A 26546-nucleotide genomic window follows, 5' to 3' on the forward strand; every position below is an offset into this window, starting at 1 on the left:
CACACACACACACACACACACAGCAAGCTGATCTAAAAGAAAGGTCAGGTAAATTTTCATGTGTGTCACCTGTTACAAGGAATAACGTCACTCAGTCTCTTTCTCTCTCTCTCTCTCTCTCTCTCACACACACACACACACACACACACACACACACACACACACACACACACACAGGTAGGCTATCACAAACAGGGCGTGTTCAGCAAGAAAGCGGTTTGCATAGGTGTGTTCTGCGCATGCGCGGAGGCACAGGGTTTAGAGGATTGTGATTACGGAGAGACAGAGGAAGAGAGAGAGAGAGAGAGAGAGAGAGATTAAACATACACAACTGTGTTAATCCTCAGAGGGGACAGATTTATAGGTTTAGACAGAAAAACCCTCCTGGTTTTGAGCACAGGAGCCATTTATATGGAGCGTTTGTGGGAAAAGTGGACTTGGAGGAGGAAGACTTGAGCCTGAGGGAGACAAGAGGAACATTTCTTTTCCAGCCTCGGGATTTTTTTTTCACTTCCCAGCTGCTGAGTTCTGCGCTCTCTCCAATTCTTCCCTCTTTTATTTTATCTTATTTATTTATTTACTTGTTTTTACTGAACACCTGTGTCCCTCACGAGCTAAAGACAACCATGAAGGACCGACTGGAGCAGCTGAAAGCGGTGAGTCACCTTCAGTCCTCGGACACATCAATAACGTCTCTTTTCTTCCCCTGAAACTTTTCTCTTCTACTTCTAAACGTTTTAATAAACCAGAAGACAAGTGACAAATTCAATTAAAGAGGAAAAAAACTTCAAATCAACATCTTTAATTTTCCAATGGTTGCATCCCAAATAGGTCTCCAAGTGCACTAGGAGGTAGAAGCCTTTATTATAAGGAGGAGCTGAGCTTTTATTCCCATGTTATTCCCATGTTATTCCCTTTTCATCCCTAGCTTATTCCCAGATAGGCCTTTAGAAGCAAAGAAACTGTTGGATGATGGGTAATGTATTGTGAATAGAGTAATAGATTTGTTTTGTCATGATGTCTCAGGGCGTCTGCGCAGGTGATGTGGTCAGCTGACTCCATGTGCTGGTAGCGATGGAAGAAGAGCGACAGATTTGCCTTCTGATTTATCATTTGAACATTTATACATATAAGCGTAGCACTGCGATACATTTAATAAACCAAAATATTCAGCTGAATGAAGAAAGAGAGGACTTAAACGAAGAACGGCCACAAAATGAGGGAGAGATAGAGAAATGAAGAAAAAGTTGATAGAAATACCGTGATGAAGAGATCAAGTCATGGAGCGTGAAAGACGTTTCAGACAGAAAAGGACAGATTGATGCCTGACTGACAGAATGATGACAAAGAGAGAGAGAAAGAGACAGACAAATAAAATATCAGAGAAACACAGAGAGAGGTTGGCTAGACAGACTGATAGAATAAACAGCAGATTGACAAAGACACAGGAAAACAAGCTGACTGACGGTCTCACGGACCTACAAGAGACAGACTGGTATACAGACAGAGAGGCCAAATAATAAGAGAAACAGATTCAGACTCAGGACCACCAGTTGCATAAATAGTTCTGCATTAATACACCCATTACTACACACCTCAACAATAGAAATGTAATGAATGGGTTCCCTTTTAAATCTGCTTCCTCTCAAAGTTTCTTCCTCATATCATCTCAGTGAGTTTTTCCTTTCCACAGTCGCCACTGGCTCGCTCATTAGGGATAAACAATTATAAAGAACAAATATAGGCTATAAACTTACACATCTTTTATGCAACCTTTTAACCACTTTATCTATAAAGCCGCTTTGAGACAATGTCCACTGTATAAAGTGCTATACGAATAAAAATGAATTGAATAGACAGAACAACAAACCAACAGACAGACAGACAGACAGAGGGGTTGCTTGGTATCAGACAGCCAGACTGACCAATCGATAAAACCACAAATAGACATAAATACACACAAACCTACAGACAGAGTGACCTACCTACAGACATAGACAGACAGAGAAACTCACCTACAGACAGAAAGAGTGACCAACAGACAGACAGACAGACAGAGGGGTTGCTTGGTATCAGACAGCCAGACTGACCAATCGATAAAACCACAAATAAACATGAATACAGACAAACCTACAGACATAGACAGACAGAGAAACTCACCTACAGACAGAAAGAGTGACCTACAGACAGACAAAGTAACCTACAGATTAATTGACAGATCTACAGACAGGGTGACAGACAGACATACAGATGTTTTAACAGCAGTCTGATTGGCAGACCGAACAGATTGACTGATTAATACACCAACTGATAGAATGATAGACACACTAACAGACAGACGAACCGAAATACCAAATGGCACACAGACAATACGACAGACAGAATGAGAGATTGACAGACGGACAGAAAGGCAAGAACGTGTGATGGAAAGAAAGCCAGTAAGGCAAAGTAAAAAAGAAAGAGAGAGTGAACAAATGAAAGCCTGAGAGGCCAAAGCAGGATTTGTTGCCGTGGTGATGTTTTTTTCCCCTCAGCCAAATATTTCCCTCATTGCCATGTTACCTGGAGTCTCCTGGCAGTGAATCTGGGAAAGTTATGCAAGTGTGTAGGAGCTTGTAGGAGCATGTACAAGCATGTGTGAGCGTGTGTGAGCGTGTACGCGTGTGTACGAGTGTGTATGTGCATGTATGTGCGTGTACGTGCGTGTGTATGAGCGTGTACGTGCGTGTGTATGAGCGTGTATGTGTGTTTATGTGCGTGTATGAGCGTGTATGAGCGTATAAGTGCGTGTGTATGAGCGTGTATGAGCGTGTATGTGAGTGTATGAGCGTGTATGAGCGTGTATGTGCGTGTATGAGCGTGTATGTGAGTGTGAGTGTGTATGAGCGTGTATATGCGTATGTATGGCGTGTATATGCGTGTGTATGAGCGTATGTGCGTGTGAGCATGTATGGCGTGTATGCGTGTATGGCGTGTGTGCGTGTGTATGCGTGTGTGGCGTGTATGTGTGTGTGTGGCGTGTATGCGCGTGTATGGCGTGTGGCGTGTGTGCGTGTATGCGTGTGGCGTGTGTGTGCGTGTGGCGTGTATGGCGTGTATGTGAGTGTATGGCGTGTGGCGTGTATGCGTGTATGAGCGTATGAGCGTGTGTATGCGTGTATGAGCGTGTGTGTGCGTGTGGCGTGTATGTGCGTGTATGAGCGTGTATGTGCGTGTATGTGCGTGTGTGAGCGTGTGTGTGCGTGTGTGAGCGTGTATGAGCGTGTATGTGTGTGTGTGAGCGTGTGTGCGTGTGTGAGCCTGTATGAGCGCGTGTGAGCGTGTATGTGCGTGTATGTGCGTGTGTGAGCGTGTGTGAGTGTGTATGAGCGTGTGTGAGCGTGTATGTGTGTGTGTGAGTGTGTATGAGCGTATATGAGCGTGTATGTGTGTGTGCGAACGTTGCATATACACAAATGTTTCAGATTTTCATATTAAGATTTTTAAAAAGCTCCTGTGACTTATCTGCCCTCCAGTCTGTCAGACTGAAGTGAGAGATTACAGTCACTAACAGGGCTGATAGGTTGGTGTGTGTGTGTGTGTTCTCATGTTGTCTTGTTAAACTCCTGGATGTTTTACTTTGGTCCGGTGTTTTTAGAGATCTGTGTCTCTGTAATGTTTAACTTGCTGGTGGGGCTTCTTTATTCGGCTGTTGTGTGCGCACAAGCTTATTTTGAATGAACACACACACACACACATACACACACACACATGTAAACAAGCATTCATAAGTCCTCTGGCAGGCTCTGTGAGTCAACCGTGGGACACTTAACAGCTGAAATGGACGTGTTTGTGTGTGTATCTGCTCCTCTTGTGAATTTCCTGGAAACCTGAGCGAACCCTTACTTTAATCGCTCCGCTTTCCTTCTTTTCCTTCCTTTCTTCTTTTTCTTCTTTCCTCCATTCACGCTCAGCTGTTTGTGCAAAGTACTTTTATTCCCAGTCAGCACACACACACACACACACACACACACACACACACACACACACACACACACACACACACCTTTGTTCTGGGTATTGTTAGCCATGTGGGAGGGATTTGTGCTGATCTAGTGTTGAACAGACACATCTCTCACTTGCTTTCACACACACACACACACACACACACACACACACACACACACACACACACACACACACACACGCAGCTTCTCTTCAGGAAGTTTAATGTACCCTTATCTCCCTGTCTCAGCTTTTCCAGTGTCTGTGTTTTTTTGACCTTCACATGAGCACATTGTGTTCTCGGCTCTTTACAAGATCATTATATTGTGTTGTGTATAATGATATTTTTTTCTTATTTGTGTGTGTGTGTGTGGGTGTGGGTGTGTGTGTGTGTGGGTGTTCTAATGTCACGGGGGCACATATTGTAGTTATAGTTTCAAACCTCCCAGATTTCACCTTTAAAAAGCCAGATTTTTTTTATTGTGATATTATGAAGGAACGAGCATCCCAGAGTGCATTGCAGGTGTAAAACCGTATTTACGACAGAAGCCCGAATCAGCAGTTTAAAGGACGACATTAGTTGAATTAGTTGATGCCGGTCTTAACGTAAAGACTAAAGTGCCGCTGCATCGCTTACATTGATGTCTTAAAAAAAGGCGAACTCAGGATCATGGACAGATTTATATGGAGTACGTGTGTGTGCCGCTTACAAGTTTTGGTACCCCTTATATGAAATAAAGCACCAGAGTTAAGCTCATCTCTTTGAAGCTAATCATCATCCTTTAACAACCGGTCAGCCTGAGAAGTGTTTATTCCTCCTTTATTACAGCAGCCATTATTACTTTTTAAACATTTATAGTTACATTTCACGCTCGCAAGTCAGGTAGCTCCTGTCATCACTTACATTACAGCTGCTATAAAGTCATTTACTCACAAGACTCTTTTCTCTCTCTCTCTCTCTCTCTCTCTCTCTCTCTCTCTCTTTCACTCTCTCTCACTCTCTCTCTCTCTCTCTCTCTCTCTCTCTCTCTCTCTCTCTCTCTCTCTCTCTCTATATATATATATATATATATATATATATATATATATATATATATGTATATAAAAATTCTCTCTCGTTTTGTCTGTCTTTCCCTTGCTCTCTCTTTCTTCCTCCTATATTTCTCTGTGTGTCTCTCTCTCTCTCTCTCTCTCTCTCTCTCTCTCTCTCTCTCTTTGTCTCTCTACCTGTCTCTGTCTCTTTCTCTCTCTCTTCCACCCAAAAGGGAGGTGGTAGTGAGTTTAAATCCTAGATGCCACTTCTGGGCCCCTGAGCAAAGCCCTTAACCCCATAACTGCTCAGTTTTATAAATGAGATAAATGAAAGTCACAAATATAATGTAAATGTCTCTCTGTCTCGCTCTCTCCCTCTTGTTCTCAATTTAATTTGCTCTCCCTTTCTGTCTCTCTCTCTCTCTCTCTCTCTCTCTCTCTCTCTCTCTCTCTTTCTCCCTCTGTGTCATTCTCTCTTGTTCTCTCTTTCTATTGCTCCCCCACTCTGAATCTCTCTTTCTGTATCTTGCTCTCTCCCTTTTTTATCATTCTTTCTGTCTCTTTCTTTATTTTCTCTCCTTTTTCTCCCTCTCGCTTTTTCTCTCTTGGAAGTTAATAACCGGAAAGCACAAAGTCCGTCGTCACGAATTCATTCCTGTGACTATTCCCACTAATTACTTTGTTACTCAACTTTTTACGCTCTTTAAAAATCTGTAAGTTCTTAGACTCTGGATCACACGATGTGTTTGCTATACAAATGTCTAAAGAACAAATACAGATAGAAAACAAATCGGCATCTTCTGTTTAATCAGAACGGAGAATTGAACACTGGTGTAAACATTTTAATAATTTAAATTGAAAGAATTTAAGATTTGTGTAATGCAAATACATTTTTGAAACAGGCTGCACTCATGTAGTATTATTTCTTAATAAAACAGGTATATAAAATCGAAAGTTTCATTCAAACTTGCCAGCAGGTGCTCAGGCTTCATGGTGAACAGCGATATGAATATATAATATTAAATAGTTTTAGTTCAGCACTTTGCTTAGTCTCTGGTTACTGTATAGTGTTAATGTAGTAGTGGAGAATATTGAGTGGAGTTTGTGTTACTGTGTGGTTGTGTGACTCATCTGTGGTAGAGCAATAGAATAGTTAATGTGCTGACGCCAGGAAGAAAAAAACACTTACTTTACTGCGGGTGTCCATTTGTTTTGGACTTTGTGCTCGGCACCTCGTGGCTTGCAGCATGCATTCAACTCGGAGTATCTTCAGTGTTCCTGAAGTTTGTTGCACAAGTCTTTTCATGACATTATCTTATGCCACTTATATATATTGGGCAGACTGCTGCCCTGATCTCTGCATGTTTGTTAGAGATGAGATCTGAGCTAAAGATGAACCCCAGATCAGTATCAAATTTCTATTACCACTGACGAATGAAGTACACAAACCCTGGACTTGAGATACTGTAGGTAAAATATTAGTGAAAAAATGCTCCATTTAAACTTGAGTAAAAGTACAAAAGTCTTTGCCTTTAAATGTACTTAAGTATCCAAAGTACTATAATTGCTTATATAATTTAATATCCCCTATATATTATATATTTTTTATCACAAGACTTAATCAAATCAGTTTATGTGAAAAGACTCTAATGTTACTCTCAGGACACTGATCTATTAATATCAAACACTGATTAATATCTATTCAAATTATCATGAGCACAAAACTTTTTTTCTCATCAACTTAATAAGAAATAGCAAAAATAAGGCCGTGGAGGTTGCGTCGAGTTCGAGTCTGGAGTTTCTTCCATCGTTTATTTTTCCCAAAATGTTCTGCTCGCTGTCGAACTGTATGTTGGCGATCAAAACAAGTTTAAAACCGAGCGCTCGATCCTGATTGGTGGCTTTGCTGCGTGTGTGACCAGTTACGTTTTTATGCGTTAATAAATAAAAGGAACGACGATTTCGCAAAATGTAGTAAAGTTAAGATATCTGACTTTGAAATGTATTGAAGTTATAAGTCCTCCACTGCCTTTTCCTAACAATTAATCTACTAATGACTGTTTAATGCATTTGGAAAAATCTTGAAAAACCCTGAAAAAGTAGAGCTTCATAAATTAGGATCACTTTTTATAATCATTCTTACAAAAAATGTATTGGTATCAGTGTTTAAACCATATACTTCAACCACGAAATGCTAAACAATCTGAAAGCAAGATGCATAATAAGGACAAAAGTATTGGGACACCTGACTTTCCAGCTAAATATGGTTCCTCTATAAACAGCTACCACAGAGTTACAGACTCACAATTGTATAGGATGCATTACATTTTTCCTTCACTTGAACTAGAAGACTCAAACCTCTTCCAGCATTACAGTGCTCCTGTGGACAAGGCCAGGTCCATGAAGATATGGTTTACATGGGTTGGAGTGGAAGATCTTGAGAAGCCTTCTACAGAACCCTATGCAACACCTTTGGAATGAATTTGAACACACTTGTGGATAAATTAGTACACATTTCTACACGCCAAAATGTAGCAAATCATCGTTCCAGAAGAGTGGAGGTAATTATAAGAGCAAATTGTGGAATGGGATGTTCATAAAGCAAGTACAAATTTTATGCTAAGGTGACTGTAAGACTATAAGATCTGATTTTCAGGGAAGCCAAAGTCTTTACCATTACAAGTATTGCGTGTTGAATCATTGAATTGACCCCCCATGACCCCCAACAACCCTTTGAAGGACAGGAACAAAAGAATTACTGGCTGTTTATACTGAAAAATGTTTAAACCTGAGCCCCATGAGCAAAGATCATGGGTGTAACTTTGCTTTAACACGTGCTGTGGAGAGGAACAATGAGGCAAAAACAAAGCACGCAATCAAATAGAACATCTTTTCAGTAAACTAGATCACGTGCGTCCTGAGTCGATGAGACTTGGGATTTTTTCAGTGACAGCAGTTTATATCTTTCTCTTCGCCTCTCTTGCTGTGCCGCTTGATATGCATCTAACATTGAAGTATATGAAGATAATCTAATCTCAGAGAAAGCGCTTGTACTGCAGTACACGTCCGTTAACCTGGACTTGACGTGTTTTGCGAACATGGTTGCAAATCCATTTAAATTCTTTCATAGTGCTGTAATCAAGCGCAAACTAAATTCACCAAGCTTTCAGTTTGCACATGGAGAGATACGATCGAGCTTAAGGATAGGCTTAAAAAAAATTTATTAAGTCAATCATTTTAAGATAAGAACGGCAAGTGAAGTTTATATTTGAACATAAGTCACAGTACGCCATCAAACTTTCCAATTTTAATCCTATTAAATAGAAGCGGATACTAAATCTATCAGATTCTATACATTATCGAACTGTATATTTGTGTATAAATGAGGGTTTGAGTAGAGAAAGTGTGAGTATTGTGTAATATTGTGTGTAATTCCTGGAAGTGCAAACAAGCCGGCGCTTGTAACGTAGCATGACATCATAAACCGCACATCTCCATCCTGTGTCACATGACTTACACCAATCAAACACACCTAATCCAGATAATCAAGGTGTTCAGGATCCTGTAAATACTTCAGCCATGCGTGTTAGGATTAATTAAAGGCAGTAGAAAGGCAGATGCGACACTGACCGGTATAGACTACGTTTCTGACATTCTGTTTGAACTTTTAGGTTTTGAGTAAAGTGTTAAAGCTGCAGACTTTTTTTGAATGAAAAAATAGGAAATATTTCTAATAAGAGTAAACCTAAAGATATATGTGTGTGTAGGAACAGTGGTGAACCAGTGACAGGGTCATGTGCTCATTAATGCATGTGAGGAGCGAAGGCTGGTCCGTGTGGTCTGATCCAACAGACGAGCTCCTGTAGCTCAAATTGCTGAAGAAGTTAATGCTGGTAATGCTCTGTTTTGGCAGCAAAAGGGGGGACCAACACAATATTAGGCAGGTAGTCATAATTTTATGTCTAATATATATATAAAAGTGAGTACACATGTCTGTGTCCAATGCATAAATATTTTGTGTGAGCACCATTGTTATCCAGCACTGCCTCAATCCACCTGGGCATAGAATTTACCAGAGCTGCAAAGGTTGTTCCTGGGATCCTCTTACACTCCTCCATAATGACATCACGGAGCTGCTAGATGTCAGATACATGGCGCTTCTCCACCTTCTGCTTGAGGATGCCCCACAGGTGCTCAATAGGGTTCAGATCTGGCCACTCATCACCTTCAGCAAGGCATTTTAATGTTGGAAAACCACAGTTCGGTTCAGTTTCTGAAGGGAGGGCATCATGCTCTGCTTCAGAATGTCACAGTACATGTGGGAATCTGGGTTTCTCTCAATTACCTGCAGCTCCCTAGTACCAGTAGCACTCATGCAGCCCCAGACCATGATGCTACCACCACCATGCTTGACTGTACTCAATGTGGATGGGAAAAGAATGATTGTCTTTCAGGAGATATTATTTACTAAGTCTACTGTAGCTTCAGATTCCTGGCTAACAGAAGTGTAAAGAGTGATCAAGCTACTGTAAGCTTGAACCACTCTGTCCATTCTCCTCTGGTTTAACTCTAGAGTCTGTTGTGTGTGAAAAGCCAAAAAGATCCTCACCACCCATTTCTCACTTCATGCCAAACCATCTTATGTTTAACTTTTTTTTAACAGACTCGTGACCATGACGACGAGGACGTGGAGATGGCTGTGGATAACGCAGCGTTCATGGACGATTTTTTTATCCAGGTAAAGTCCTGACCATGTGAAACATTTTTTACTTGTGGGTCGAATTTTTTATCGAATCGGTTCTGAATTTTCTTTGCCTTCGTTTCAGATCGAAGAAATCAGAAACAGCATCAATAAGATCGATGAAAACGTAAATGAAGTGAAGAAACTTTATTCCGTTATCTTGTCTGCGCCAACCTCTGATCAGAGTAAGACACACACATACACACACACACACACACACACACACACACACATGCACACGCACACGCACACACACACACAAACACATGGTCTGAAGTGTAAACCAGACTGCAGAGTAATTCAGTAGCAAGTTCATTACAAATATTCAGATTGCTTTTCAGATTATTATTATTTTTTTTGTTGTTGTTTTTATCTTGTTCCTGATTTTGTTCTTTTGACCAACACTGTAAGTACGTTTGAGTTTCAGCAGACAACTCAAGTGACCATGTAAGCAGTATAGTATAATATCTTATTATAATTATATAATAGAACAGATGCCATGAGCAAATTTCAGGAAATTGTACATACACTGAACGCAGGTTAATCATTATTTTTCTACTTTGCCATTATTTTAAAAATCTACATATTACATTGCACAATTTACTACAGGTGACTCTCTGTAGACTCTCACTTTTGACTTGGCGCTTCTCACCAATTCAACATCTATAATTACATACATATAACATATAACAAATGTAAAGATTTACATTTAAAATGTTATTTAACCCAAAATCTAACATATTTATTTAAAGGTTTCGTTACATAGTATGTCATTATAAACCGAATTCATTTGCTGTATGTTCATTTTTTATTTACAACGTTTGTTGAGCAGTTTGGTACGTGCCTCCACTCTTCTGGGAAGATGTTCCACTAGATGCTGGAGTGTGGTTATGGAGATTTGTGCTCATTCAGCCACAAGGGTGTTAATAATGTCAGATACTGATGCAGGTGAGGTGAGGAGGCCTGAAGTGCAGTCAGCATTCAGATTCATCTCAGAGGTGTTCAAAAGGGTCAAGGTCAGAACTCTATAGCAGGCTACTGAAGATCTTCTAATCCAACCCATGGAAACCATATCTTTGACATGCTGGAACAGGTTTGGGTCTTCTAGTTGAAGTGAAGGGGAAATATAATGCTAGCAAATCCAAAGACATCCTATTCATGTGTGCCTCCAATTTTATGGTAAGAGTACTGGGAAGAACCACATATGCCTGGAATTGTGAGGTGTCCCAATACTTTTGTCCTTATAGTGTATTGTGTTTCATCGTTTGGGTTCATTGCCAGAATTGACTACAGCCACAAGAAACTCGAATTCTCAGACCCATATTTCACACATCAAATATTTTTAATGATATATTGTGCACATAAAAAAAAAAGAAGTAAAAAAAAAAACTATTTCAAAAAATATTTTAAATTAAATTCATTAATTACATTTTAAATTCCACCCCTGAGAAATGTAATGGAAATTCCCCCATTACAGGAAACGTGATTGATGGTCCCATTCACATTAGCTGTGGGAATTTTCCGTTCTCAGTTTATCGAGGTAACGACTTGGACTGAATTCCTACCTTTTATATGAGGAAACACACGGCCTGAGTCGGCTCCGATCTTGTAATTTCTCTTCTACTAAAGCAAACCTAACCTCTGTTTGCTACTCAAGGAGCCCGTAAAGTCCCAGACACGTCATCAGGCTGTTAACACTGGTATTTACAGTTAACACACCTTCCTGTCATCTGAAGAGCACACACAGGAGCCTGTCTGTTTAACGCTATAGAAAAAACAACATCGATTCAAACGTCACTAAGATAATAAGTCAAATTGGTGTATGAATCATACAATACCAGAAATAGAACTTTAACCTGTATTTATGTAATTAACAAACAAAAACAATAGACTACTGACTGTAAGTGTGAGGACTGCAGGGCATCAGTGGCAGTCAGTTGATATCAGTGTTGAGTTTCAGAAGGGCCGTCTCTCTTTTCAGTTCAGTTTTTCGGTTTCTCACAATCAGTTTCGTCAGTTCCTGAAAAGTCCGGTTTGCTTAGAAATATGATAGCCGCTCTCTCTCCCCGAGTGGCCTACATTCCTAATTCCGCTTCAGCGCTTCCTTAATTTATTGTGCAGGGCTGTAGGAGGCACTCTGTGTGTGTGTTTGTGTTAGGAAATACAAGCTTGTGTTGTCAAACGATTCAAACAATTCATCACCATGAGTTGTGAGAGTGCTGATGTTCAGTAGAACCGTTCAGTAAACAAGGTTTTTCAAATGCACAACACATCTAAATGGATTATTTATTACTGGTTTTCTTGTACACACTTTGGCTTTTGGTGAACTCTCTAGACCCTATGAGGACAAAAGTATTGGGACACTTGACTTTTTCAGCCATGTGTGATTTGAATTGAATGCTTTTGAGTGCAGTGGGATTTTCGCACCACTTGAATTAAGAGACCCTGCCCATGACACTGCTCCCTGTGCACAAAGCCAGCTCTACGGAGATATGCTTTGTGTTGGAGTGGAAGATCTCCTGATATAGAGCTCTCATCTCAACCTTATTGAACACCATTTGGAAAACCTGGAATGCTGACTGCACCCCAGGCCTTCTCACCTCAGCTACATCAGTATCTGACTTTACTAACTGGCTGAATGAGCTCAAATCTTCACAAGCACACTCCAAAATCTAGAATATTTTCCTTGAACAGAGGAGGTTATTAAAACAGCATATAGGGACTAAATGTGGAACGCGATGATCAAAAAAATCACATATTATTCTCGTGGTGTCTGCAAACTTTTGCCCCAGCAGTGTAGTTCTGGTTAATTTGTATGCTCCTGTTAAAGGTTCTTCTGGTGCAATCATCTTCTCATGGTGTCCGTTCTAACTTTTATATTTTAAGTCAAAGTCATATCGAAGAAAAATGCATCGTTTGCCACGTCTGATGATGTTGTTAACTTTAATGTAGTAACCATGTAGTAACTAGGAAGTGGAATTGTACATTGTGAACACAGACGGGTGTTTGCACCTTTTGCATTCAAAATGTGCAGTTATTGAGATGGTGTTGTTTTAAATACTTTCATTTAAAATTCTATGAAAGGAGTTTTTTTAGCAGCATTTTTTGTCACTTTTTATAAATTGTATAGCGGCTATTACAGAAATGATTACAGAAAGTAACTTATTTTCTGGACATTCTCCAGCATGACGTGCTGTTGGCAATAATAATAGAGGAAGAAGGAAATGCACGATATTACACACCCGGCCCAACCCTGCTATTGATTATTTCCCTATAATACAGGCACACCATGTCATAGTAATTAATAACGTAACATATTTGGAACTTATTTTTGAGCATAAAGAAAAAGGCTTAATTTTTAACACAAACCTCTCAGTTTGTTGTGCTCTGGATTAAATGAACAGGAAAAAGAGCGTAAAGAGCACAAGTGTTTCTCAGTGCTCGCCGAAATGAATTGCTCGCTTTGACCGGAATTGTAACGTCTGTTTTATGCATCCGTTTATAAATTGCACTAGATTTAGCTGAAGTGTCTAGCGGGCTACAATACATATGCTCATGTGTCAATAATTGAACAAAGGATTTCTAAAACAGGTACAAAGTAAAAAACTTGTCTGTATGTCTTCAATAAGTGTCTTATAGTCCCTAAGACATACAGTGGGCTTTCGTCCTCTAAATGCTATTCAATATTTTCCACAGAAACACAAGATGACCTGGAAGCTCTTACCAATGACATTAAAAAGATGGCCAACAATGCACGCAATAAGCTGAAGTGTAAGTCTGCATCAACATCATGTGGCTAAATGTCAAAAATATCTATATCTATCTATCTATATATATATATATATATATATATATATATATATATATATATCAAAAGTTCAGTTTGTTGTCCTGATTACACCATAATTACTTTAAAACATTAAAAAATATATTTAATTTAATAATAATAGTAATAACTTGTGTGTGTGTGCACACTTAGCCATTGAGAGGGATCTTGAGACCGGCGAAGGGGAGAGAGTGTCAGCTGACATAAGAATACGCAAGTCACAGGTTAGCAAAGTCTTCCTACCATACCATACACACACACACAAACACACAAACACACACACACACACACACACACACACACACACACACACAAAGCTTAATCTCATCTCATGTCGTTTTCTCCCAGCATGCAGTTCTCTCCAGGAAGTTTGTGGACGTGATGACAAAATACAACGAAGCTCAGGTGGACTTCAGAGATAAGAGCAAAGGACGCATCCAGAGACAGTTAGAGATCAGTGAGACACACACACACACACACACACACACACACACACACACACACACACAAGCACAGCTAGAGCTGACAGATTTATTCTTCTATTCAAATTGTATGAAATATAGTGTTTAAGAGGCTTTTTTCTATTACACATGATAATAATAAGTACAAATAAACTGGATCATCTGGCATTTTTATATTAATGAACAAACCCCAATCTCTTCTGTTTTAATTTGAAATATGGTCCAGAGTTAAAATAAGATGCTTCTTCAGTAAATGTGTAAAGGATGGCACGTCTCACGGCCTTTGTTTATATATTGGTGGGAGTTTTTTTGTTGGTATTTTCCATTTTGCCCCTCATTCGTGTTCCTCAGAAATGTTGAAATATCGAATAAAGCTAGATATGAATCCAAATATCAAACTAGATATTTCTCTGTCTGAATATAGAGCTAAGTTTATATAGAGTATAAGATTATAAGCTAATCATCATCACATAATTAGAATTCTGTTGTTACATACAAAATATGGAACTGTAGAAAATGATGTGCTGTTTGCACACAATTAACAATTATATTCATTCATTTTTTACAATAATTGTTAATATTTTAAATATATATTATTTGTGTGTGTGTGTAATATTAACATTATTATTAACAATATATATACAGTATATATATAGAAATGAATAATAATAGTAATTAATATATATTTAATTATATTTAAATAAAGAATATGTTATATAAAAGTAAGGAGCCATTTTTGTCTTTCTATTTCTGTACACTTCATCCATTACTGCTTTCTACACAACCTCAAACTGCTTCCTCTCTCACGCTGTGGTTTCAGTGTGTTAAACTGATATCTCTTTTTCCCGTTTTCTCATTTTCTCAGTTTTATGTTACCACTATAGTACTATTTTTAGTGCTTTTTTTACCAGTATTATTTATTGATGCATTTATATATTAAAATTGTTGTAGCATTATTTAGTAAATGTAGTAAGTACAGTGCATGCAACATTTATCAGCTGAAACGTAACGCTGTCCTGTCGTTTCTCTCTTTAGCTGGTAAAGTCACTACTGATGAGGAGCTGGAGGAAATGCTGGAAGGGGGCAATGCAGCAGTCTTCACTGCCGGGGTAAAATTAGTTTTTCTCTTGCGTGTGTTTGTGCATACACACTGCCCAGTGCCTGCGTCTCGGACTTCTTCTGTCTGGTTAAGGTGCTTTCACACCTTTAGAGCAAAAATTAATCAGAGAGATGTGATACATTCGTTTGCTGTTTGTATTAATATATAATTAGGTAGATGAAAAAAGGGATGAAACACACTGGCTATAGGGTGTATAGTCCTGAAAAACATCCCTGTTAAACTCTTTCTGTCATTGATCAGATCTATAATGAGGAGAAACGGGGAAACATAATCATACTGTGCATTTTGTTAAATTCCCATAATCCACTGCAGGTCTGTGAGCCTTTTCTGACACTGTGTTAGGAAGTAACATGATTTTGAAATGAGGAAAAATGGATTCTCATCTTCCTGAAAATAATAATCAGACGAAAAAAAAATTATTAAAATACTGTATATAATAAAATATATAGTATTTAACCTCTGACTGTTACAAAGGACTGACACTGGAGAGTCCGTTTATGAAATTCTTCTTCATTATATCTTCATTTCTTATATTTATGGATGCCACACATACACTGTATGGACAAAAGTATGGCACACAGTTGTATACGATGACTTTGGCTACGGTGGAATTCAATTTTCCCTTCACTTGAACTAGGAGACCCAAACCTGTTCAATCATGACAATGTCCTTGTGCACAAAGCCAGCTCCATAAATACATGGTTTAAGTGGAAGATCTTCAGTAGCCTTCTGTAGAGTGTTACGCTGAGCCCTATTGGCATGAACTGGAACAATGATTGCACACCAGGCCTCGCCTCCTCACCTCACCTACACCAGTACCTGACTTTAGTAATGTCCTTGTGGCTGAATGAGTGCAAATCTCCACATAAAATCAACAAATTCCCAGAAGAGTAGTGATTATTGTAGGAGCAAATGGAGAGTAAATGCGGAATTGGATATTTAAAAGAACATACAAATCTTATGGTCAGGTGTCCACAAACCTTTTGTCCATTCAGTGTTTGTTAGTCTGTTATCAAGTGAAAATATCTTGAATATGTGTAATTTATATCATATCTATATCTAAGATCTACTATCCATGTAATATAATAGTGCAACTATTTAAAGTCAGGTTGATCAAAGAGCCGACATTCCCATTAAAATCAGTCTATGTTGTATATGTATGTTTTAGATCGTGGATTCGGGAATCTCCAAGCAGGCGCTAAACGAGATCGAGTCTCGTCACAAAGACATCGTACGTCTGGAGAGCAGCATAAAGGAACTGCACGACATGTTCGTGGACATCGCAATGCTCGTAGAGAGTCAGGTACATTCCTCCGTTTATCACTCCATCCGTAACTTCACTCGTTCATGCATGTGTCCTTTTCATCATGTGTCTCAGGAAGGCTTTATCTTTATTCTTCATACCATTTTCTACCTCATCTTCTTTGCTCCTCTTTCCTCTTTTCAGGCACTTTATGTTCTTCCTGTCTTTTCGTATGTTTTCCTTTATACTCCCCGACTCCTCGCTGTGATTGGTCGCTCGCTTTTCCACCCCGAAAAACTGTCCAAAGTCTCTGAGTTTTCAGTACTGGATCCCCTTTCCCCGTCTTCCGCATGGCTTTTTTTCATTTTGTACAACGATGTATTAAAACATCCATTACTGCATTGAGGCGGCACATATATAGAGTAATCATAACATTCATTTGATTTGTTTAGAATCTAGTGAAGTAGTGATGATCAAGTTGATGTGTATTTTTGCTTGTTAAATGCTGTCTGAGGGGGAAAAAAACAGAGGTGAGTGGACTTATTTTTAGACACAACCCATTTCCTGTTCGCTTTGTGAACGTCAAACGTGTGTGAGGTCCTAACAGTGTTTTTCTATTTTCCTAACCAGCCATAGGCTTAAAAGAACTAGTGGAACTTTGAGAACTTTATTGTACATCAGCAATCCCCAAAGACCAATTTCAGGAAATGCAATTTTTCCTTGGACCGGGGGGATGTTACACGCATAACTAACCCACAAATTGATTAATATTGATTATATATTACATATATAATAAAAATGCAACTTAACTCACCATAATACAGAATCAGTGACTGTGGAAACCAAAACCATGAGTCATACAGAGTCATGATAAGTTCATGGTTTTAAGTTTCAAGTATGAAAAAGTCTGGAATTTGATTTGTGATTTCAAGGTGTGGAATAGTGTAGGGGGAAAAAAACACAAAAATTATTTTCACTATTCCGGATACATTTGTTAAAGTTTACATCCCTGTACTGCATGTGAGCAAAAGGTAGGACCGGCGTCACTTCCATGCGGTGTTTATTTACATTTTCGCCTCTTGGAAACGTTGCGACAATGACTAATAATGCGACTAAGATTCTGTTCTACCAATTGAAGTTTGAACAATTAAACAATTATATTCCTATAAGAGCATCGAGTTGTATTCCTTTTATTGCACAGCGATTTGTCAGCACTTATGATTTCAATAATACAGTGGTCCTCCGGTTATGAAACGGTTAGCGGACGGTTTTCCGAACGACATTTGGGTCCGGTGAACGAACACAGTTCCAGTTATCGAACGCCACCCACGCTGCCCGACCCAGCGCGAGGGGAAGAAACTGCCCCAGTCTCGCTTCAACCCTCGCGTTTCTTCCTTTCCGGATTCCACACGCTCTCCACGGCTGCGCTTTCTTTGCAAATGCACTCCGGATTACCTTTTTCCTCCCGTACGTTCGCCTTATGGGATAAAAACGTCCGGTCTTCGAACATTTCGGATTACGAACGGTTTTAAGGGACGAATTAAGTTCGATAACCGTGGGACCACTGTATTAAATGTAACAGTAAACAGTAAATGTCACCAGGTAGGAATCAGGAGTGCTTTTTCAATCCTTTAAGCAGCAAAGAAAGACCATGCAACTGAAACATTTGGTGCTGAATCAGTCCTTTGTAGTTCCAAAAGCCTGAAAGTAAGGGGAGAGAGTGCAGAAAGCATAGAAATAAATATATTGTAGCATGCACGCTTCTCTGATTGTGTGCGCGCTTGTATTTCAGGGGGACATAATTGATAACATAGAGGCAAATGTGTCAAAAGCAGAGGATCATGTTGCAGCAGCAAAGATTGAAACCAAGAAAGCTGTGAGGTATCAGAGCAAAGCACGGAAGGTATGGAACAAACATACACACACCCCTTCATCACACAATAACATCACTACTCCTGCTGTCTCTTTCTTTTTCCTTCTCTCTCTCTTTCTCTCTCTCTCTATCTCTCTTTCTCTCTCTCTTTTTCTTTCTATCCATCCTCCGTTTTTGGCTCGCCACCTGTCAGGGTGGGATAATTGACAGGATCGAGAGCAACATGGACCAGTCAGTGGGCTTTGTGGAGCGGGCGGTAGCCGACACCAAAAAAGCCGCCAAATATCAGCAGGAGGCGCGGCGCGTGAGTGGCTGAGAAAAACCGCCCCCGTCCCCTCCACCCTGGTCTTTCCTCAAACTCCTCGTGTGCGTTTCGATATTGCGTTTGAACCAAGCCTTTCATTGTTACATCTCTTTTAAATGATTTCTCCACCACAAACCTGTCAAGACACTTTAAATACTGTTGCTACAGAAACGTAATTCACACTGTTGTATATTCAGGTTGAAGTAATGGCCTCCTTGTGGTGAAAACGTGTAATAGCGTAACAAAACGAAAGCATCACTTTGGATTTAATTCTGTTAATAGTACTTAAAAATAAAAATTCCATTTTTGTTAAACTATTTTTTGTGGAGAAGATCCAGGGCTTCTCATGCATTTTACATAGCCACAGACGTGTTTACTGAACTAATCGGTTCAGGTTTATTTTATGATCATACCCAACCCGCCCATTTCTATTTAGTGTTCAGGGTGTGGTTCCGGTCACAGCCTTGAATTCCTTTTGTATGTTTGTTGACTTCAGATGAGCTTAATCCCCAGGATGAAGAATGACGCAGGACAAAACCATGTTACAGAATGTCCTTACATTTAGCATGCAGTACCATTTTTTCACCAGAGAAGGTGCAATTTCAGCATTTAGCATCATTTTTAATGCAGTCTCATTGGTGAGAAACCTCACCTTCGATTTTTGTAATAGTGTCTAGCAAAATACATGGCATTCTAAAAAGCAATTGCGATTCAGAATGATGCGTTTGCAACGTAGTGATGATAGCGATGATACCATACCGATTTAATTTTTTTTTTATGCAATAAAGGGTTTTGTGTAACATTTTCCCTGATTTTACTGATAAATGAAATGTGTGTATTAATATTTTATTTGCAGCATGACACCATATGCAGTGTTAAGAAATGTATGTGTTTCCAGAGATGTACAGTAAATAAATGCAAAAAAACTTTCCATTTATGACAGGTATACGCTACTTGGAAACATTTATATATTATGTGGTGTAGGTGCTAATAATTTAATTGCTTGTGTGCATGCATTTCAATGTCAGTAACATGTATTTTTGCAGTTAACCCATGGCTTGTTATAATAGTAATACAAGGACCTGAAACTAATGCCATGTATGTATGTATGTTTTTACAGAAAACGGTGATTATAGTGTGTGTAGTACTGGTGCTTCTTGGCATTATTGCATTGATAATAGGGCTCTCTGTAGGACTTACACGGTCATAAAGTCACTATAGTTGGTGAGTAAGTATTGTAAAAACCTGGGTGGGTTGGTGTGTGTGTATGTGAGAGAGATGAAAGTGGGGTGTGGGCCATTGTGCAGATTTTATGTTTGTGTGAGTGTGTGTGTAGAGTTTAAGGGGGTTAATGCATTAAATGAGGGTGAGGTTTATTAGTTGATGGTGTTGGTTCTCCAGGCTTCTTCCTGTCTCCTTGTATTCTGAAAGTAGGTTGATTCTAGGCTTGGGTAACTTTCCATTTGTGTTATATATGTATTTACTATAGCTAAATTTAATTAGGCTTTATTCCTAATAATTTTCCCCTAATCATGACACATTGGAAGGATGAGTGTCCTTAAATTTTTCTATATTGTTTTTATAATTGTACACATTTGATGCAAATTATGGCTAGATTTGATGTATAGATATACTTACATAACATCATACATATGCTACATATAATACACATAGTGTCGGTTTATAGTGTGTTTATAATGCACAGTGGGGTGTGAATTGTGTATTAGTGCACTGTGTAATGTATGTGTAGTGTATTAGTGCACTGTGTAGTGCATATGTAGTGTATTAGTGCACTGTGTAGTGTATGTGTAGTGTATTAGTGCACTGTGTAGTGCATATGTAGTGTATTAGTGCACTGTGTAGTGTATGTGTAGTGTATTAGTGCACTGTGTAGTGTATTCAGAGTGTATTAGTGCACTGTGTAGTGTATGTGTGGTGCATTAGTGCACTATGTAGTGTATTTATAGTGTATTAGTGCACTGTGTAGTGTATTTATAGTGTATTAGTGCACTGTGTAGTGTATGTGTAGTGCATTAGTGCACTATGTAGTGTATGTTTAGTGCATTAGTGCACTATGTAGTGTATGTGTAGTGCATAAGTGCACTATGTAGTGTATTTATAGTGTATTAGTGCACTGTGTAGTGTATGTGTAGTGCATTAGTGCACTATGTAGTGTATTTATAGTGTATTAGTGCACTGTGTAGTGTATGTGTAGTGCATTAGTGCACTATGTAGTGTATGTGTAGCGCATTAGTGCACTGTGTAGTGTATTTATAGTGTATTAGTGCACTGTGTAGTGTATGTGTAGTGCATTAGTGCACTATGTAGTGTATTTATAGTGTATTAGTGCACTGTGTAGTGTATATGTAGTGCATTAGTGCACTATTTAGTGTATATGTAGTGTATTAGTGCACTGTGTAGTGTATTTATAGTGTATTAGTGCACTATGTAGTGTATGTGTAGTGCATTAGTGCACTATGTAGTGTATTTATAGTGTATTAGTGCACTGTGTAGTGTATGTGTAGTGCATTAGTGCACTGTAGTGTATTTATAGTGTATTAGTGCACTGTGTAGTGTATGTGTAGTGCATTAGTGCACTATGTAGTGTATTTATAGTGTATTAGTGCACTGTGTAGTGTATGTGTAGTGCATTAGTGCACTATGTAGTGTATTTATAGTGTATTAGTGCACTGTGTAGTGTATTTATAGTGTATTAGTGCACTATGTAGTGTATGTGTAGTGCATTAGTGCACTATGTAGTGTATTTATAGTGTATTAGTGCACTGTGTAGTGTATGTGTAGTGCATTAGTGCACTATGTAGTGTATATGTAGTGTATTACTTCACCGTGTAGCGTATGTGAAGTGTATTAGTCCACTGTGTAGTGTATATGTAGTGTATTAGTGCACTGTATAGTGTATTTATAATGAATAGATGGACTGTGAAAATTTGCCTTCTTAAATTAGAAAATGTCACTTCTTTATGCTCAGTGTTATTTGCTCTATTGTGCCCCTAGTGGCATCTAAAGGAGATCGCTATTATAAAATCAATATTCTAGTACCCAGGAGGTTAGAACTGAGTGAATGCGTGTACTTTGTGGGCTTTATTTGAACCAGCCACATGTTTGACACTTGTGCCCTGTATATACAGTATGACATTACCCAAGCCTAGGCCACGCACAGTCTGCTGCATGAGTGTCTTCTTTTCCTTTGCTGTTGCTTTGATGTGTTACCTGCTCTAATCTATATTTGCTTTTTAGTCATGCATTATTGTTGTTGAAAACTGACTCTCCTTTGTTCTTCTCCCTCTGGTAGAAAATGATCATCGTGGGTGTGATCTGTGCTGTGGTTCTGATCATCATTGTAATCATCATCCTCACACAGACACTCTGAGACCACGCCTGTATTTGTGACCCCTCCCCACTCTAGTCCTTTATCCATCTGTGGCATTCATGGTCCCCTCTTATCTCTCTCATCCCTGCTCGAGAGGTGACACAGAAAGTAAACACCATTTCCATCTGTCATTGCTTCTTCCTGCCTTCCACCAACATATGGACAGACGGATGGACAATTCCTCACCCCAGCTGTTTAAAAGCATGCTTTCTTTTACAGCACTTTGACCGTTGGGGACGTTGCAAAGCAAGTTTATAGTTTTGCATATAACAGAGAGGACTATTTTGTTGAAGTATGGATTGTACAGAGAAATAGACCTCACCTTTTTTTTCTAAATATATTTTTAATAGTGTGCTTTACACCAAAGACTTGACAAATCATCCGAGGAACTTAGTCTTACTGTATTATGTAATTTATTAGTTTAATTTTCTCCTTCAACGCCTTTACACACACGTGCCATTTCATATACCTCTAAGGAGAATGACTGCCCAGGAAAATGCCTCCCCGATTCTCTCGATCTAAATCCAATACACAATTGAGAGATACTCGATTCTTTCAGTACTTGAGTTTCGATAACACTTTGATCACCTGATATTTCTGTCCAATATTTTGATCAAAGTTCATCTTTAATGATGTGTAATCATGTGCAGGAATGTGTCAGGTATGTCTCATTTCACTGGAATTTGATTGACAATTATAATTATAATAATTATATTATTAATGGAAGCAATCTGATGAGTCCGTTGGCTCATTTGTGAACGCAGTCTTCAGTAGACCCACAACTAGGAAGGATAAAGTGCAATTAAATTGTGATTTAAATCTTCATACTTTTTGGTAATAAAATGAGGAGAAGAAGAAGAAAAAGAAATATAATGTCACTTAAATAAATGATTTTATATTTTTTACTTGTGTGTGTGTGTGTGTGTGTGTGTGTGTGTGTGTGTGTGTGTGTGTGTTTAAGTGAATGAGTGGAATTGTATATTGCACTTGAAAAAAAAAGTTAAGCAAATGTTTCTTGCTTTTTATTTGGGATCATATTGAAAATGGTAAACTTGCAGTAATAACTGCTCCCTTTTTTGCCCTTTATTTTTTTAGCCCTGATTATTTGACTCTTTTATCCAAACGAAGGTGTAAAGTCTCGGTCTCAAATTGTCATTTTAGTAAAAAAAAAAAAAAACCACCAACAAACAAAAAACCCCACAAAATATTTAATTCTGGTTAAACTGTTTAGCTAGTTGAAGATTTAACAAGCAAATATATCTGGATGTTGATTGATCTAAAGCAAGTCCTTGTACTTGCTTAATCAAATCCTTCTGAGAGTGGTACCTCAGTGGTTTCAAACTCCAACATCTCCAAGCTGCCACTCTTGGGTACTTGAGAAAGGCCCTTAACCTTCTATGTTTCAGTGGTGCTGTATCACGGCTGATTCTGTGCTCTGACCCCAGCTTCTATTATTGCTTGGATATGCAAAGAAATAAATTGAATGTGCTGTTTTACATGTGACGAGTAAAAAACCCACATTACCTTTTCCTCATGTATACAGTATAAATCAGGGGTCTCAAAACATTTGTCTGTGAGGGCCACATAATTTATCCTTTCTGCAACAGTTGGTCTGTAACAGTAAATAACGTGCCGGAGTGAATACCAGCATTAATGTGGAGATTTTATCACGATTTTATTTATAATGTCCCCTAAAGCTAGAATTGTTTATTATTTAGTTTATAAAGAATTGGGCTACGTTAATAACTTAGAGAAATTATATAAAGCCAACCTTTATTATTACATACAGATGAAACATATGCTTTAAATCCAAATTTCTATATATGTTTAAAGAGCCGTTCCAAATGTGGGTCGTATTTGGCCCATAGGCTGTAGTTTGGGGGACCGCAGGTATAAATCATTTAAAGGTTTATGAAGTTTTCTTGAAATTACGAGTTACAACCTCTACACGAATGCAGCGTTTTAATTACCCTGAACAGATAACGGTTCTGAAGGCTAAGTGTAATGGATTTTCTGACAGTATTATGAATCATGCATGTGATGTTAACCCAATCTGACCAACCCAAAATATTGCGTAACCAGCAAGGAGGTAGTTGTAAATTCTAGTCCTGCTGATTTCCTGCACTTTTTTTTATCACCAGGCTGCACTTTTATATCATATGCTTATCAGGTTATCACACTAAAGCAGCTGTGTTAGAGCAGGGATAAATGCTCAAACATAAAGTGTGAGAACATCTAAGGGGCCCAGTTTTTTTTTTTCAACACACAAATATGCTTCATGAGACACAATTAGCTGAAGCTTTGGACACACATGCAGCTGAAGTTAAAATAAGCTGGAATCTCAAACTATAGCCATTTATTTGCTTTTTATGAGGAGAAAAAGTAATTTCCAGGATGTAGACTACAGTTAAACTGCTGGTAAGTATTTGTGTGTATTTTACATACACACACAAACAGACACACACCTCCTGTAAGTGCTCCTGGTTTATTCCTTTCCTTTTCCTTATTCCCCCTTGAAAATAGATTCTGTCAGATTGCATACATATGACTGTAAATGGATGTTTATTCCTATATTAGGCTGTTTATTTGTCTGTTTACTGTCTCTGTGTCTGTTCTTTTTCCTCTTTCAACTATCTGCTTTCCTTTTATAGAAGAAAATGATGATCATGTTGTGTTGTGTGATCCTGGGAATAGTTGTGTTTTCCTGCGTTTACAGCTTCTTCTCATGAAGTTGTGGATCAGGTAACAGCCATAGTCACTACTCAAATAACAGGTTGATATACACTGTATATATTTTAAATAGAATCAGTCTAATATATTGGTCACAAATTCACAAGAATTCGGACCCCCACAGACCCAAACTAATCCTGTATCTTTAGGAAAGAACTCATTATGTATATAAAAGACACCTGTCACAAAATCAACCACTTTTATTAAAACCTCTCCACCACCATGGGAAAGACCTAAGAGCTGTCAAAGGATGTCAGGGACAGGATTGTAGACCTGCACAAGGCTGGAATAGACACACACACACACACACACACACATACATATACATACACACAGTAGGTGAGGTGAGGGGGTCTGGGGTGCAGTCAGTGTTCCAATTCATCCCAAAGGTGTTCAGTATTGTCGAGGTCAGGGCTCTATAGCAGATCACTCAAGATCTTCCAATACAACCCATGTAAAGCACATGTTCATGGATCTGGTTTTGTGCGCAGGGACATACTCATTCTGAAAGAGGTTCATGTCTTATGAAACTATCACCTCCAAAGACATTCTATACAATTGTCTTCAAGTGGGAGCAACATTTTTGGGAAAAAAATCACATCATTGTGCAAGGTACACGTACAGAGCCAATGAAATGCAGTTAGCATCTAACCAGAACTGCACAAGTGGCCTATTTACAATTATTAACAATATGATAAATAGGGTGTAAGGTCCATATATACAGGGATGAGGGTGAATAATGTACAGAAGGTGCAGTAGATAATCATATATTTTATATACAGTATATAGAAATATACATTATTCTGTGCGAAGATTATGCATAGATACATTTAAGAAGATAATATACTTGAATGGCATGTTATAGTTATGTAAAAGTATGAATGTATGTATGATACAATATATACAGAATAAATCTGGGTGGAATATACAGTGGTGCAAAAATATGTAGTGGATAAGCAAAAGCATATGACTCGAGTCATATGCTTTTAGAAAACCAAATAAAGCAGTGCAAAATACACAGAAAGTGACAATGCAGTATTATATACAAATATATTATATATAGATGTATATATGTACATTATGTATATTGTGTATATTTCACTAATATTGTTGTATTGACATCACTAGTAATGTTTCACATTTTGCATTTCATGATTACTTCTTTATTTTCCAGGATCGCAGGATTTACACCAGAAGGCTGTCAGACGCGTGTCGTTTTCCGTGTTTTCTCCTCTCTTATTCATTTCCTTTGGGCTGTATGTATGAAATGTCCTTATAATCATCATCAAACCTGAAGTGTTTCAATCAACAGTCTAAGTCAGTTACGGTAATCAAAATGAAATTTGGTGTATTCATTTACTCGCACTGGACAGCTGAAGTAAAAGAGAAAATAATAGAGCAAAAACACACCCACGTTCTCCTAAAGAATATTTGTGGTAGTTTATAGTAGTAGTGTTTAGTAGTAGTTTTATTTGTTGTTGAAAATGTGCTTGTATGTTTTTTAGAATGTGCATGTTACAGTATATGTTTGTATGTGTAGTATTATTCTGATGTGGAACTGCTTTCACAAACGGTGGTTGCCATGTTGTTGGTGTTTGTGTGCATTATGTATACAATCATTTATTAAATTTGCGTGAACATTAACTCAAAATCGTTGGTTTTAATTTTTATTAGGGAAGAGTTATAACAATACGGCACAATCCAATCAGCAGTGGTTATTTGATTCTAACTCTCAGAAGAAGGAACTTTTAATCATCACATTTTTGACCTCCATGTATTTAAGTGAGACTAAAGAAACGTAAATAAAACTGTCAATTTAAGCAACACTTGAGCTGAATTTA

The 26546-nt window shown here is 38.4% G+C and overlaps 1 protein-coding gene across 6 annotated transcripts; it reads left to right on the forward strand.

Annotated features, from left to right (window-relative positions):
- Positions 1–248: 248 nt before the first annotated feature.
- stx3a (syntaxin 3A) lies at positions 249–26546 on the forward strand. 6 transcript variants are annotated; one of them, XM_046849398.1, is made up of 12 exons: positions 251–656; positions 9680–9754; positions 9843–9942; positions 13454–13528; positions 13737–13807; positions 13932–14040; positions 15080–15153; positions 16333–16467; positions 18200–18310; positions 18474–18584; positions 19705–19808; positions 21898–24393. In XM_046849398.1, exons 1-11 carry the CDS (start codon positions 627–629, stop codon positions 19792–19794), a joined length of 981 nt encoding a protein of 326 aa, XP_046705354.1. In that variant the 5' UTR covers positions 251–626; the 3' UTR covers positions 19795–19808; positions 21898–24393. The 6 variants fall into 6 exon arrangements, 5 of the variants coding, with proteins under 5 accessions (XP_046705353.1, XP_046705354.1, XP_046705349.1 ...); XM_046849397.1 differs by lacking the exons at positions 18200–18310; positions 19705–19808; positions 21898–24393 and adding exons at positions 24627–24717; positions 25880–26546 and having other exon boundaries at positions 250–656; XM_046849395.1 differs by lacking the exon at positions 18474–18584 and having other exon boundaries at positions 256–656.

This window comes from Silurus meridionalis, chromosome 5 (genome assembly GCF_014805685.1).
Source record: "Silurus meridionalis isolate SWU-2019-XX chromosome 5, ASM1480568v1, whole genome shotgun sequence".
NCBI lineage: Eukaryota > Metazoa > Chordata > Actinopteri > Siluriformes > Siluridae > Silurus > Silurus meridionalis.